Consider the following 15,766-nt stretch of genomic DNA (forward strand, 5'->3'; position numbering starts at 1 on the left):
ACCGTACTATCTACAGGTCAGTTTGTAACTTGTGTGTATAATACAGTGCTTACTATTCAATTATTTTTCAGTAATTTACAAATCTGTTTAACTTTTTGACGCCAGTTGATTAAAAAAGAATGTTTTCCACCTGATTACCTCTTTAAGGAACAGAGCATTTTTGCAATTCTGACCACTGTCACTTTAAGCATTAATAACTCTGGGATGCTTTTACTTATAAATTTGATTCCGAGATAGTTTTTTCGTGACAAATTCTACTTTATGTTAGTGGTAAATTTTCGACAATACTTGCATCATTTCTTGGTGAAAAATTCCAAAATTTCATGAAAATTTGAAAATGTTGCATTTTTCTAACTTTGAAGCTCTCTGCTTGTTAGGAAAATTGACTTGCCAAATAAATTATATATTTATTCACATATACAATATGTCTACTTTATGTTTGCATCTAAAAGTTGATATGTTTTTACTTTTTGAAGACATTAGAGGGCTTCAAAGTTTAGCAGCAATTTTCCAATTTTTTCACGAAAATTTCAAAATCAGAATTTTTTAGGGACCAGCTCAGGTTTGAGGTGAATTTGAGGGTCTTCATGTTCGAAATACCCCATAATGGAGCCCATTATAAAAACTGCACCCCTCAAAGTATAAAATGACATTCAGAAAGTTTGTTAACCCTTTAGGTGTTTCACAGGAATTGCAGCAAGGTGGAGGAGAAAATTCAAGATCTTCATTTTTTACACTAACATGTTCTTGTAGACCCATTTGTTTTTTTTCATTTTTACAAGGTGTAAAAGGAGAAAAAGCCACCAAAATGTGTAACCTAATTTCTCTTGAGTAAGGAAATACCTCATATGTGGATGTAAAGTGCTCTGTGGGTGCACTACAGGACTCAGAAGGGAAGGAGCAACAGTGGGATTTTGGAGAGAGAATTTTGCTGAAATGGTTTTTGGGGGGCATGTTGCATTTAGGAAGCCCCCATGGTGCCAGAACATTATAAAACTACACCCCTCAAGGAACGTAACAAGGGGTATAATGAGCCTTAACACCCTACAGGTGATTGACAAACTTTTGTTAAAGTGGGACATGAAAATGAAAAATTTGATTTTTTTTTACTACTAAAATGCTGGTGTTACGCCTAATTTTTCATTTTCACAAGGGGTAATAGGAAAAAAAGGCCCCCCAAAATCTGTAACCCCATTTCTCTCAAGTAAGGAAATAACTCATATGTGGATCTAAAGTGCTCTGTGGATGCACTAGAGGGCTCAGAAGGAAAGAAGCGACATTGGACTGCTGAAATAGTTTTTGGCGGGCATGTCACATTTAGGAAGCCCCCATGGTGCCAGAACAGAAAAAAAAGACCCACATGGCACACTATTTGGGAAACTACACCCCTCAAGGAACGTAACAAGAGGTACAGTGAGCCTTTACACCCCACGGGTCATTGACAAATTTTCCCTATTTGGACGTGAAAATGAAAAATTTGATTTTTCAATTCCAGTCAAATTCTCTCTCCATAAACTTTTTTTTTTCTCTCCAAATTTTGCTCCTTCCCTTCTGAGCCCTGTAGTTTGCCCACAGATCACATTACATCCACATATGGGGTATTTCAATACTCAGAAAAAATTGTGTTACACATTTTGGGGGACTTTTTTCATATTTCCCCTTGTGAAAAAGAAAAATTTGGGGTAACACCAGAATTTTTTTTGACAAAAATAAAAATTTTCATTTTTACATCCAACTTTAACGAAAATTGGTCAAACACCTGTGGGGTGTTAAGGCTCACTATACCCCTTTTTTTGGGGGGGGGTTTATGTCAGAACCACTCTAATCAGCCACCCCTGTGCAAATCACCTCAAATGTACATGGTGCGCTCTCACTCCTTGGTCCTGTTGTGCGTCCAATAGATCACTTTACGACCACATGTGGGGGTCTTTTTTTTGCTTTTACACTAACATGCTGGTGTAGACCCCAACTCTACCTTTTTATAACGAGTAAAAGGAGAAAAAGTCCCCCAAAATTTGCAATGCAATTTCTCCCGAATAGGGAAATACCCCATATGTGACCCTAAACTGTTGCCTTGAAATACAACAGGGCTCCAAAGTGAGAGAGTGCCATGCACATTTGAGGCCTAAATAAGGGATTTGCATAGGGATGGACCAGGATGCAAGCATTACAGTTACATCCGCCGCCAAAATACCCTACGGCAGTGTTTCCCGAAACAGGGTGTCTCCAGCTGTTGCAAAACTCCCATCATGCCTGGACAGTCAATGGCTGTCCGGCAATACTGGGAGTTGTTTTGCAACAGTTGCAAGCTCCGTTTTGGAAACACTTTGGTACAGGGTACATTTACACGGGCGGGGGTTTACAGTGAGTTTCCCGCTGGGAGTTTGACCTGCGTCAGAAAATTTGCCGCATCTCAAATCTCCAGCTGTTGCAAAACTACAACTACAAAAGATGCACTGAGTTATGCAACAGCTGGAGGCACACTGGTTGCGATACAGAGTTTGTTACTTATCTCAGTGTTTCACAACCACTGTGCCTCCAGCTGTTGCAAAACTACAACTCCCAGCATGTACGGTCTGTCAGTGCATGCTGGGAATTGTAGTTTTGCAACAGCTGGAGGCACGCTGGTTGCGAAACACCGAGTTAGGTAACAAACTCATAGTATTTCACAACCAGTGTGTGCCTTTAGCTGTTGCAAAACAACAACTCTCAGCATGCATTGACAGCCAAAGGGCATGTTGGGAGTTGTAATTTTTCAACAGCTGGAGGCACAACAACTCCCAGCATGCCCTTTGGCTGTCTGTGCATGCTGGGAGTTATAGTTATGCAACAGCTGGAGGTACATTTTTTCTATGAAAAAGTATGCCTCCAGCTGTTGCATAACTATAACTTCCAGCATGCACACACAGCCAAAGGGCATGCTGGGAGTTGTAGTTGTGCCACTAGCTGTTGCAAAACTACAACTCTCAGCCTGGCCTATGGTTGTGCATGCTGAGAGTTGTATTATACAACAGCTGGAGGTACACAGCACTCACCTCCTGCTGTTGTATACAAAACCTCACAGCATGTACAGCCAAAGGGCATGCTGGGATTTGTAGTTTTGCAACAGCTGGAGGCACAAATACAACTCCCAGCATGCCCTTTGGCTGTCTGTGCATGTTGGGAGTTATAGTTATGCAACAGCTGAAGGCACACTTTTTCATATACAAAATGTTCCTCCAGCTGTTGCATAACTATGACTCCCAGAATGCACAGACAGTAAAAGAGCATGCTGGGAGTTGCAGTTGTGCCTCCAGCTGTTGCAAAACTACAACTAAGCAACAGCAGGAGGCAAACAGCGCTTACCTCCTGCTGTGTGCTTCCGCTGCTGCTGCCGCTGCCAGGTTCCATCGCCGATGTCGCCGCTCCCAGGGACCCATGCCACTGCCTCCAGGGACCCACTGTCAGATCTGGTAACGGACCTCCTCCGCTGCCGGGACGCCGCAGATCACCGCCCAGCAGGTCCCGTGGTAGGTTGGCCGTTAACGACCGACCGATTGAGCGATCGTGAGGTGGCACCCGTGCCTCCTCACTCCTGCTGGGCAAGGGTGACTGGCACTGTCCAGTACCAGTCACCCTTTTTTTCTGGGTCACTCGAAACCCGATCGACCCGGAACTGCCACAAATTGCTGATCTGAATTGACCGACGATTCACGCCCTTGGTTCTGGTGGGGCTAACACTGCTGCGACTTTAGAGCAGAATTGTCACAGAGGAGAGGAGGTTGTCTTCCAAAGTCATTTATTGGTTTTGCTTAGGCTGCTTTTACACTATAAAGTGTTTCCGTTTTAAAGAGCCGTTGTTCCGTTATGAAAACCTTTAAAAATGGCTGTTACAAAATCCCATACATTAAAGTCCCATCCCATACATTAAAGTCTATGGGATTTTTCCATTATCAGTTTTAACCCGTCATAGCCCGTTATTAGTAACGGACGTTATTTTGTGATGGGAGAAAAATAGCGCATGTACCGTTTTTTTCTCGTTACAAATAACGTCTGTTAGTAATAATGGGCTATGACAGGTTAAAACGGATAATGTAAAAATCCCATAGACTCTAATGGGATTTTGTAACGGCCATATGGGATTTTGTAACGCCCGTTTTTAAGGGTTTTCATAACGGAACATTATAACGGCTCTATAAACCAGAAGAACTTTATAGTGTGAAAGCAGTCTAATGTGTGCTAAAGAAGTGGTGTTTTAAATTGATTTATTGGTTTTTGCTCATGTGAGCCAAATTTATCAACCTCCAGAGATAGTATGATAGATACGTCACACATAAGCAAAATGAAAGCAAAATATTTAAAAAAAATTATTAAAACTACAGAACTCTCTTACCTAAGCAACAATGATAAATGTCCCCGTATATTATCAAATAAAGTATGAAAAGTACAACTTGTCTGACAAAAACATTAACCCTAATACAGCTTTGTCATTGGAAATAAAGTTATGGGTGAGGAGGAAGATAAGACAGAAATCAAAATTGAAAGGGTCGTGAAGTGGTTAACTGTATGTCAAAGGCAGATGTGAACCTAGCCTTAGGAAGAAAAGTATTTAGTTGGCCCTTTACCACGAGGTAAAACTTGAGATTATCCAAACTTCCTCAGAGAGAAGGAAGGGAGGCTTAGCGCTATCAGTGAATGTATTATGTGACAGGCTGCCCATTGTGCTGACAATGACGGTTTACATGACATTTCCTCTTTCTGAACAGCTGCTCCTGCCACATATAAGCTCCCCTCCCGTGCAGTGGATAGGGGCGGGGATTTAGTGTACACGCCCCTGTCGGTAACCACGCCCCTTCCAGAGGTTTTCCCTTAAAAAACATGGGACCTCGATCGAAAGTACAAGCAGTAGCTGTGTCCGAGGTGACAGGACACGCGAGGGGGCAGGAGAGCTGCAGGTACAGGGGCCCATTGGTACCTGGAAGTCACTGCGTCCTATAACTCCTTCCTACCAAGTTCTGGTCACCTCCTAGACTGACTCTGAAGTAGTGAGGTGACTGCACTAAGGAGGACTGAGAGGTGACTGCACCCAGGATCCTTCCCTGCTGTCGGTGTATGACAGGAGACACAGCACAGGACTTCTCTTCCTGTTGTGGCCGCTGTCTGTCCTAAGTCTATTGCGATAAAGCGGCTACAGAGATGACAGACGACAAAGCCCATGGTCAGGAAGACCTGGGGACCGAGGAGTCGCCTAATTATGTCCCGACAGAAGAGCAGAGCCCAGCAGAAGACGAGAGCTCCCCTGTCAACCTGGAGGAGAAGAAAGAGAACGGGGAGTGGACCTCCGGGCCAGGGGATGAAGACAAGAAGCTGGAAGCCCCTGAGGCCACCACCACCGGCACCGGACAGGGCACCGAGTTCACCCCGCCGGAGGGAGGCTGGGGCTGGATTGTTATGCTGTCTGCCATGTGGTGTAATGGCTCAGTGTTTGGCGTCCAGAACGCTTGCGGGGTCCTCTTCGTGGTCCTGGTGAAGGAGTTTGGCTCCGATAATGACCCCCAGCTCATGTTCAAGACAGGTGAGTGGGGTACAACACGTGGGGAGAATGGGGGGCACAAGTTACTCTTCTCTTTGTTCTTACACATAACTCTGACATCACGTCTGCTCTTTGTGCTAAAGTCATAACTTATACATTAGCTGGGTTACCTGATGTATAAGGGCATATGGAGTATTGTGGGGGGCGGGGGGCATAGGTAGCATTACATGTGTGGGGGGCATAGGTAGTATTACATGTGTGGGGGGCATAGGTAGCATTACATGTGTGGGGGGCATAGGTAGCATTACATGTGTGGGGGGCATAGGTAGCATTACATGTGTGGGGGGCATAGGTAGCATTACATGTGTGGGGGCATAGGTAGTATTGTGTGTGTGTGTGGGGGGGGGGCATAGGTAGCATTACATGTGTGGGGGCATAGGTAGCATTACATGTGGGGCGGCATAGGTAGCATTACATGTGGGGGGGCATAGGTAGCATTACATGTGTGGGGGGCATAGGGAGTATTGTGTGTGTGTGGGGGGGGGGGCATAGGTAGCATTACATGTGTGTGTGGGGGCATATGGAGTATTGTGGGGGGCGGGGGGCATAGGTAGCATTACATGTGTGGGGGGCATAGGTAGCATTACATGTGTGGGGGGCATAGGTAGCATTACATGTGTGGGGGGCATAGGTAGCGTTACATGTGTGGGGGGCATAGGTAGCATTACATGTGTGGGGGCATAGGTAGTATTGTGTGTGTGTGGGGGGGGGGGGCATAGGTAGCATTACATGTGTGGGGGCATAGGTAGCATTACATGTGGGGGGGCATAGGTAGCATTACATGTGTGGGGGGCATAGGGAGTATTGTGTGTGTGTGGGGGGGGGCATAGGTAGCATTACATGTGTGTGTGGGGGCATAGGGAGTATTGTGGGGGGGGGGCATAGGTAGCATTACATGTGTGGGGGGCATAGGGAGTATTGTGTGTGTGGGGGGGGGGGCATAGGTAGCATTACATGTGTGTGTGGGGGCATAGGGAGTATTGTGGGGGGGGCATAGGTAGCATTACATGTGTGGGGGGCATAGGGAGTATTGTGTGTGTGTGGGGGGGCATAGGTAGCATTACATGTGTGTGGGGGGGCATAGGGAGTATTGTGGGGGGGCATAGGTAGCATTACATGTGTGTGGGGGCATAGGGAGTATTGTGGGGGGGGGCATAGGTAGCATTACATGTGTGGGGGGCATAGGGAGTATTGTGTGTGGGGGCATAGGTAGCATTACATGTGTGGGGGGCATAGGGAGTATTGTGTGTGGGGCATAGGTAGCATTACATGTGTGGGGGGCATAGGGAGTATTGTGTGTGGGGCATAGGTAGCATTACATGTGTGGGGGCCATAGGGAGTATTGTGTGTGGGGCATAGGTAGCATTACATGTGTGGGGGGCATAGGGAGTATTGTGTGTGGGGCATAGGTAGCATTACATGTGTGGGGGGCATAGGGAGTATTGTGTGTGGGGCATAGGTAGCATTACATGTGTGGGGGGCATAGGGAGTATTGTGTGTGGGGCATAGGTAGCATTACATGTGTGGGGGGCATAGGGAGTATTGTGTGTGGGGCATAGGTAGCATTACATGTGTGGAGGGGCATAGGTAGCATGACATGTGGGGGGCATAGGTAGCATTACATGTGTAGGGGCTGCATAGGGAGTATTGTGGGGGGGGGGCATAGGGAGTATTGTGAGTGTGGGGATGTATAGGGAGTAAACTTTTCTCAGTAAAAGTACATACAGACCTATATGTCTATGTAGAAAACAATATGAACAATAAAAGGTAAACCATGTGTCAGGATAAAATGTGTCAGCTGTGAACTTTGATGCATCTGTAAAAAATATTCATCATAAATAGAATACAAGCCAAGTTGATACTATACCAAAGTATATACCCATATGCTTACACTTTAATGCATGTGTTTTCTGGTTTGTACATAAAAAAAACTGTGTATCTGTAAATAACAGTAAATTGTAGGCTAAAAAGACAGTGTTGTGTATGAGAACCTGAGGGCACATTCAGATGCAGCAAAATCCACAACATTTGGCAGGATTGAAATCTGTAGCGTGCCCTGAACTCTGTATGGATTTTTCCCCATCTACATGTATTGTACTGTAAATTATCATGGATTTCAAGATAAATAAATGTTCTGTAATGTCTGAACATATATTTAGGGCATGTTTACTTCATATGGTACAGATTGTTTTTCACTATAGATCTTGAATTTGGAGCTTATAATATATGTTTGGGTTATGGCCTTAAAGGGAAACGGACTGACTGTTTATCCTCACTAAACCCAATATACAGGGTTATAGTGCAGGTGAACAGCATTGAATGCGGGGTCACTTAGATAAAATGAATGACGTATAGCCTGCATTATAGGCCTTTAGTCTTCTAGTTGTATTGCTCTGCACTATGCAGGCAGGGAGCTAGCTCGCCGCGCTCTCCTGCCTCCTTCATGTTCCCACTCTTGCTTGCGCACCTGATGATTACCAACTTGTTTTTGGTATAAGGTATACAGTGCTTAGGCAGACAATACAGTGGTGTAAATAGGTGTCAGGTGTAGGGGCATTATAATGCTGTATGAGGCACACATTATTACACAGTAAGGGGCATAAACGTGGACATTATTAGGCTAAGTTTCCACTTGGTTTTTCTTCTGGCAGTTTTTTGTAAACTGCCACTGCAGTTTTTGAGCCAAAGTCAGAAGTGGATCCATAACGAAGAAGTATAATTCCTTCCATTATATTTCCCATTCCTTTTGAATACACTTCTGGCTTTGGCTCAAAAACTGCAGTGGCCATTTTCCAAAAACTGCCAGAAAAACAAAAAAGTGGAATTCCAGCCTTAGTAACGTGCTAGTAACTAGCAGTGGGTTTCTCGCTGCGGGAAACCCGCTGTGAGTTACGCTACTATTCATTTGAATGGGTCCGCGAACAGTCTGCAAATCAGACACTATTGCGGACTGTCTGGACCCATTTAAATCAATGGTAGCGTAACTCGCAGCGTGATTCCTGCAGCAGGCAACCCGCTGCTAGTAATAGCATGTGAACGCACCCTTAGGCTGAAATTCCACTTTTTTTTGCGGGGGGGGGGGGGGGGGCAACGCCAATTCTGCCACATGGCGTTTTTTTGGGGCCAAAAAACACTGCGGCCAGATGTTAGATGTAAATCAATGAGAAATCGCAAAAATTCTTTTTCCACTTGGCGTTTTTCAGTTTGGTGTTTTTTCTTTTAAATCCTCTTTGAGTTTTTTCACTCTTTTTTGGCGTTTTCAGCTCCTTGGCGGTTTTGCAAAATCGCAGCATGTTGAGCCTATGGTGTTTTTTTCCCCTGAAATCGTGGCGTTTTTCTCCCGTAGAAGTCTATTGGAGCAAAAAAAAAAAAGCCAAGAAAAACGCCATGTGGGTTTTAACAGTGGTGTTTTTGCAGGCAGTTTTTATTCTCTTTTGGACTTTAGCGATCCAAAAAAGTGATGGAGATACCTTTTTTAATCAAATTTCGTAGGGTATCATTGAAAAAAATTCTAAAAAAGATACAGTAGTGATGGAAAAATTTGTATTTAACGAAATTTATCTTTTTTATAACACAATTTTTGTTAATTTTTAAACAGGGATCAATTTATGTGGGCGGGCAGGGCACTAAAAATGTAGCCGACAATAATAAAAATGTAGTGTGTGTGTTTTTCACTTTTTTTTTCTTTTCTCTGTTCCATGCTGGGAGTAGTAGTACTACCTAGAAATGTAAAAAAAAAAAAAATAGAGAAAAAAAGTGAAGCACACATACACACTTTATTAAAAATTAATTAAAAGTTCATTATAAAAAAATAAAAATGTCCTTTAACCCCTTAAGGACCGGGGTTTTTTCCGTTTTTGCATTTTCGTTTTTTGCTCCTTGCCTTTAAAAAATCATAACTCTTTCAATTTTGCACCTAAAAATCCATATGATGGCTTATTTTTTGCGCCACCAATTCTACTTTGTAATGACGTCAGTCATTTTGCCCAAAAATCTACGGTGAAACGGGAAAAAAAATCATTGTGCAACAAAATTGAAAAAAAAAACGCTGTTTCGTAACTTTTGGGGGCTTCTGTTTCTACGTAGTAAATTTTTCGGTAAAAATGACACCTTATCTTTATTCTGTAGGTCCATACGATTAAAATGATACCCTACTTATATAGGTTTGATTTTGTCGGACTTCTGGAAAAAAATCAGAACTACATGCAGGAAAATTTTACCGTTTAAAATTGTCATCTTCTGACCCCTATAACTTTTTTATTTTTCCGTGTATGGGGCGGTATGAGCGCTCAATTTTTGGGCCGTGATCTGAAGTTTTTAACGGTACCGTTTTTGCATTGATAGGACTTATTGATGATTTTATTCATTTTTAAATGATATAAAAAGTGACCAAAAATGGACTATTTTGGACTTTGGAATTTTTTTGCGCGCACGCCATTGACCGAACGGTTTAATTAATGATATATTTTTATAATTCGGACATTTCCGCACGCGGTGATACCATATATGTTTATTTTTATTTACACTGTGTTTTTTTTTTTATTGGAAAAGGGGGGTGATTCAAACTTTTAATAGGGGAGGAGTTAAATGATCTTTATTCACTTTTTTTTTTGCAGTATTATAGCTCCCATAGGGACCTATAACACTGCACACACTGATCTTCATCATTGATCACTGGTTTCTCATAAGAAACCAGTGATCAACGATTCTGCCGCATGATCTCAGGCACTGAGCAGTCATTCGGCGATCGGACAGCGAGGAGGCAGGAAGGGGCCCTCCCGCTGTCCTGTCAGCTGTTCGGGATGCCGCGATTAGCCGCGGCTATCCCGAACAGCCCGACTGAGCTAGCCGGGAACTTTCACTTTCACTTTTAGCCGCGCGGCTCAGCTCTGAGCACGTGGCTAAAGGGTTAATAGCGCGCGGCGCCGCGATCGGCGCTGCGTGCTATTAGAGGCGGGTCCCGGCTTCACTATGACGCCGGGCCCGCCGTGATATGACGCGGGGTTACTGTGTAACCCCGCGTTATATCAGAAGAGCAGGACCAAGGACGTACCGGTACGTCCTTGGTCCTTAAGGGGTTAAATAAAAATTTCCCCATCCCTACTGCATCTTTTTTTTTTTTTTTTTTGGTACCCAACACATTTAAAAAAAACGCCAAATGGGTCAGAAATGCAGTTTCAACTCAAAGGCAAAAACGCCAGAAAAAACGTCAGACGAAGTGGAATCCTAGCCTTACAGCGTGGAGCGTTAAAAGGGAGAGCTATTACTGTGTGAGGAATAAAATGGGCAATTTTGCCCAGGGCCACATCTATCAATCTATCTATCATCTAATATCTGACTATATATAGTAATTTATCTAATATTTATGTTGTCTATCAGTTTCATAGTTATCTTATAGTTATCTATACCAGTGTTTCCCAACCAGGGTGCCTCCAGCTGTTGCAAAACTGCAGCCTTTGGTTGTCCGGGCATGCTGGGATTTATAGGTTTGCAACAGCTGGAGCCACCCTGGTTGGAAAACACTGATCTATACATTCATCTGTAATGTTTATGTTTTCTGTCATCTATCTTACATCTTTATTATCTATATCTATTTCGATCATGCCTTGTACCTATGTAGCTCAGGAGAGTGAAACGTGCATTGGGGTCCACACACACCCCTGGGTGAGAATCTTTTTACTATAGATACTGTGACTGACCTCCTTTTTTCTTTTTTGTTGTAAAGTTGGCATATTTATTATGGCTCCTATGCTAAAATTGATTATTATGTATCCCTTTATTCGTATTCCCTTCCATGCATTTTTATCCTATATTAGCCAAGGCTGACATGTATGCCAATTCACTTTATGTTTGCCTTACTGTTAACTCTTCTCCCCTGGGTGTGCAGTTTTTGTTTCTGTGGAGGTGGGAGGGGGTTTATACATGAATTATGTTTTTTTTTTTTTAATCATGTTTCTTCAATAAAAGCATTATCCATTTTGTATAATTTCTGTGTCCAGTGCTTTTTGGTGAAAATAGTTAGTTTACTGCACAGCATATTTCTACCTATATGTATTTATCTTAGTGTGCCTCATTTGACTATGTAAATATCTATATCATCTATCATTCAGTGATATTGCGTGCTCTCTTAGCATTCTCTGGCGTGAAAGCCAATATGATTTTGGCTGCCGTATGGGTTTCGCTCTTGATAACACACTAGCATTGGTGGGATTTGTGCAGCTATTGCCATATGCTTAGGCTCTGTCTGCAGAAGTATTGAGCGCTCAGCAAGGAGATGCAGTGACCCCCTCTTGGGATAAGTGCAGACTCCTACATTGCTCATGTTTTGTGGAATTCCAGCAGTGTCTTCCTCTTCCTCCACTATATTGATCTGCTTACTTCTCTGCAGGCCTCTGAGGCATGTGTTCAGCCCTTCAGCCATAAATACTTCCAGCACAAGTGGCCTGGCAGCCAAAATAGAACACAGATTACTTCTAGATGTTACATAGCAGCAGTGTCCAGTGAGGTTCGAAGCTTTTTGGAATAGAACTTAAACATTCTATAAGATTATTCTTCAGTATATTCTATAAACGATTACAGATTTCTATTGTTTGTCCATAAAGTACTCAACAACTTAGAATAGGCAAAGCTGACATTTAAAGTAATGTAGTACTGACAAGGGTCTACCTCTAATACAGCGATCCCTCAACTTATAATGGCCTCAACATACACTAGTTTCAACATACAATGGTGTTTTTTGGACAATTGTAACTTGAAACCAGACTCTACATACAATACTATGGAATCTGCAAAACGTGTCAAGGGCTGGAAGAACCGACCAATCAGAATGGGCATTTCACTGGTAAAACCTGTGTATTCCTAAAGTGCATGCACTGACTGTTGTCTGGTAGCGCCCCCTACAGTACAGGGAGGTATTACATGTTCTGTATGCTTTACCTGTATTACTGAAGTACATGCACTGACTGGTGTCTGGTGGTGCCCCCTACAGTACAGGGAGGTATTACATGTTCTGTACTCTTTACCTGTATTACTGAAGTGCATGCACTGACTGGTGTCTGGTGGTGCCCCCTACAGTACAGGGAGGTATCAGGTGAGGGCGACTCCATTTTACTTTTTTTAGGACATTGCATGTTCTGTACAGGACCCTGAAGAAGCTTCTTTCCTCTACATAGACCATTTTTTCCCAAAGAGGATGCCTCCAGCTGTTGCAAAACTACAACTCCCAGCATGCCCGGACAGCCTTCGGCTGTCCGGGCATGCTGGGAGTTGTAGTTTTACAACAGCTGGAGGCACCCTGGTTGAGAAACACTGAAATAGACAGTGATTTACAGCTCCCAGCAGATCTTTATTACTTTTATATGTAAGGATTTGCTTTATCTATATTAGTTATCTACTTATTTTTCTTTAATCCTCACTTTTTTCTATTTTTGGATGACATTTTGGGGCTTCAGAACCAATTACCAGGTTTCCATAGAGTTATGGACTCAACATACAATGGTTTCAACATACAATGGTCGTCCTGGAACCAATTAATATTGTAATTTGTGGGACCCCTGTACACCATTAGAATTCTACTTCAATAAAAGTTTAGAACCACGTTTAAAAAAGCTGCCGCTGCTACAGGTGTCATATCTGTTTAAATGTGTGACAGATTGATTTTTGAAAAGTGCATTATTATTCAGTTTGAAAACCCCTTTTACACATGACCCTTAGTTCACACTGGGGAATCTCCACTCGCGAAATTTCGATCAGGGATTCCGCTTGGAGATCCCATCTAGCAGCTGCCTACGTAATCCTTTGGTAGTAGGATGGCGCAGACCTGCGCCGTCACCATTGACGACAATGCAGTGCGCTCGCAATTCAGACGAAAGAATGAACAGGTTTATTCTTTCAGCGGATCAATTTCAGCAGCAGAGAATTTCGTAGTGTGAATGGGTCCACGGAAGACCCATTTACACCAATGTTAACGTCCATTCCCGAGCTCAATTATGTGTGGGAAATCCCGTAGTGGGAACATACCCAGAGTGTGTGCACTTTTCTAGTCATTCCTTCAGAGGTTCAAGGGTTAAAACTTTAGCCTATAGCCTGCAGGGTCACTGGAGATCCCCGTGGAGCCATTACTTTGTGTGGAAGAAAGTGATGACTTTTTTTTACATCATTACCACATGTAGGCACAGGAACAGCTAAACCAGGCTTACAGCAATCCAGATCTCTGCTCTTGTGAATGAGTTGGGGGGAGAGTGGATTTTGAGCTTCAAATTAAGGGTCTTTTATTTTTTATTTTTTTTGGAACTGTGTTACAGTTGGCATTAGATTTAATTTTGAGCATGCATTTTGTATATTTTTTTTTATATCCTTTTAATGTATTTACTGTTTTACTTTCTGAGATTCCAAACTACAGGCTTTGGATCATGAGTTTCCTCCTACCAGGTCTATAAAATGTGGCCACGGCATTGCAAGCTGTAAGCAATATGTATAAAAAAAAAAAAAAAGCAGCTGAGAGAGCTACCATTCATTCTGTGACAAGAAAGAATGTTCCATATGGGTATTACATCATCCTGAAAATAAAACAAACCACTAGCTGCAATATATGGCATGGTTAGTCATTTAGTTAAGTGCAGAATTATGGAAGTTAATGTAAATTGACCGTGTTATTATATTTTAACTGATTTAGTGTACTGTTTGTTGTGGACGTATGCAGTCAATAGGAAGTCTGGCGGGGCTGCCTTGGTTCATTTAAGGTTACTGTTCTGATTTCATCCACATCTTCAGAAAAATAATGGAAATGCCGAAAAACACTGATAAATGAATTTCATTGTAACATGTATTATAGTTACAGGGTATGTGATAGGGAAGGGTTTGTGGTTCTAGATTTCTGCATATGCATTAATGTTATTTTGTTCTAAGAATGTATCTAAGCCTGTTTTGAAGCCCTTAAAGGGGTATTCCAGGATTTTTTTTTTTATTTTCCTATGCTACAGGGGCTGTAAAGTTAGTGTAGTTCATTATATAGTGTCTGTACCTGTGTGTGATGGTTTTCTCACAATTCTTCTGTGATTTTCACTATTTATTTTTACCAGCATACAAAAATTACTGTCTCCCAGCTTGCAATGCGGCCGAGACCTGACTCACTAGTCACCTGATGTCAGGGAGCCTGTCTGCTTCAATGGGTGGAGGGATCAATCTGCCACTAATGCAACAGCTGTAGGCACCCTGATTGAAAACCACAGGACTTTTTGAATGGATGCAGCTCATTTATGTTTCAATGGGTGGGGTGGCTGATGTGTGGGAGGGAGGAAAATGGAATTGTGGGATTTGTAGGCAAAAAAAGAAAAGTCAAACAGGAAATACAATTTCACAAAAAGCTAGCCACAGTATTATGGTAATCTCACAACATAGTCATTTAGCCCCAAGACAAGTGCAGATCCTTCCTAAGCATGTCCATTACTGTCTGCCTGGTCCGTACTAAAATCACCTTATGGTGGATAACCCCTTTAACTGTTTTTGCTGGGACCAGTTCCTTAAAGGGTTTATCCAGGGGAAGAAAAAAAAAACTTCTTCTTTTTATATATATATATATATATATATATCAGCTGGCTCCACAAAGTTAAACAGATTTGTAAATGACTTCTATTAAAAAATCTTAATCTTTTCAGTACTGATGAGCTGCTGAAGTTCCCGAGACAAGCAGAGGTGTCAGCAGAGAGCACTGTTGCCAGACAGAAAAGAACAACTTCAGCAGCTGTTAATTATTGGAAGGATTAAGATTTTTCAATAGAAGTCATTTACAAATCTGTTTAACTTTCTGGAGCCAGTTGAAATAAAAAATAAAAAGTTTTTTCCTAGAATACCCCTGATCCATACATTCACAGTTCTTATGGTAAAGAAGGCTTGCCGCTCCTGGAAACTAAACTTTTTCTTCAAGGTGTAGGGAGCTCCCTCTTGTCTTTTGAGGTTTTTTTTTTTTTTTACCTGAAACAGTTTTCCCCCATATTTTTTGTATTGGCCATTTATATACTTAAATAAGTTGATCATATTACCCCCTAAACATTTCAATTTATGAACTGATGGCCAAAACTGAACCGCATATTATTCCAGGGGAGGTTGCACCAATGCTTTATAGAGTGGTAGTATTCTGTCCCTGTCCCGCAAGTCCATGCCTCTTTTGATACATGACAATATCCTGCTGACCTT

The 15,766-nt window shown here is 42.4% G+C and overlaps 1 protein-coding gene across 1 annotated transcript in view; it reads left to right on the plus strand.

Moving 5' to 3' along the window:
• The first annotated feature begins 4,846 nt into the window (after positions 1–4,846).
• The window catches only part of SLC16A10 (solute carrier family 16 member 10), a 144,865-nt gene continuing 133,945 nt past the window's right edge, over positions 4,847–15,766 (plus strand). The window contains exon 1 of the mRNA XM_056566335.1: positions 4,847–5,554. Coding sequence (XP_056422310.1) covers positions 5,176–5,554 — 379 coding nt within the window. The 5' untranslated portion in view covers positions 4,847–5,175. The remainder of the gene's footprint in view (positions 5,555–15,766) is intronic.

Source organism: Hyla sarda, chromosome 3, assembly GCF_029499605.1.
Source record: "Hyla sarda isolate aHylSar1 chromosome 3, aHylSar1.hap1, whole genome shotgun sequence".
In the NCBI taxonomy this organism is placed as follows: Eukaryota; Metazoa; Chordata; class Amphibia; order Anura; family Hylidae; genus Hyla; species Hyla sarda.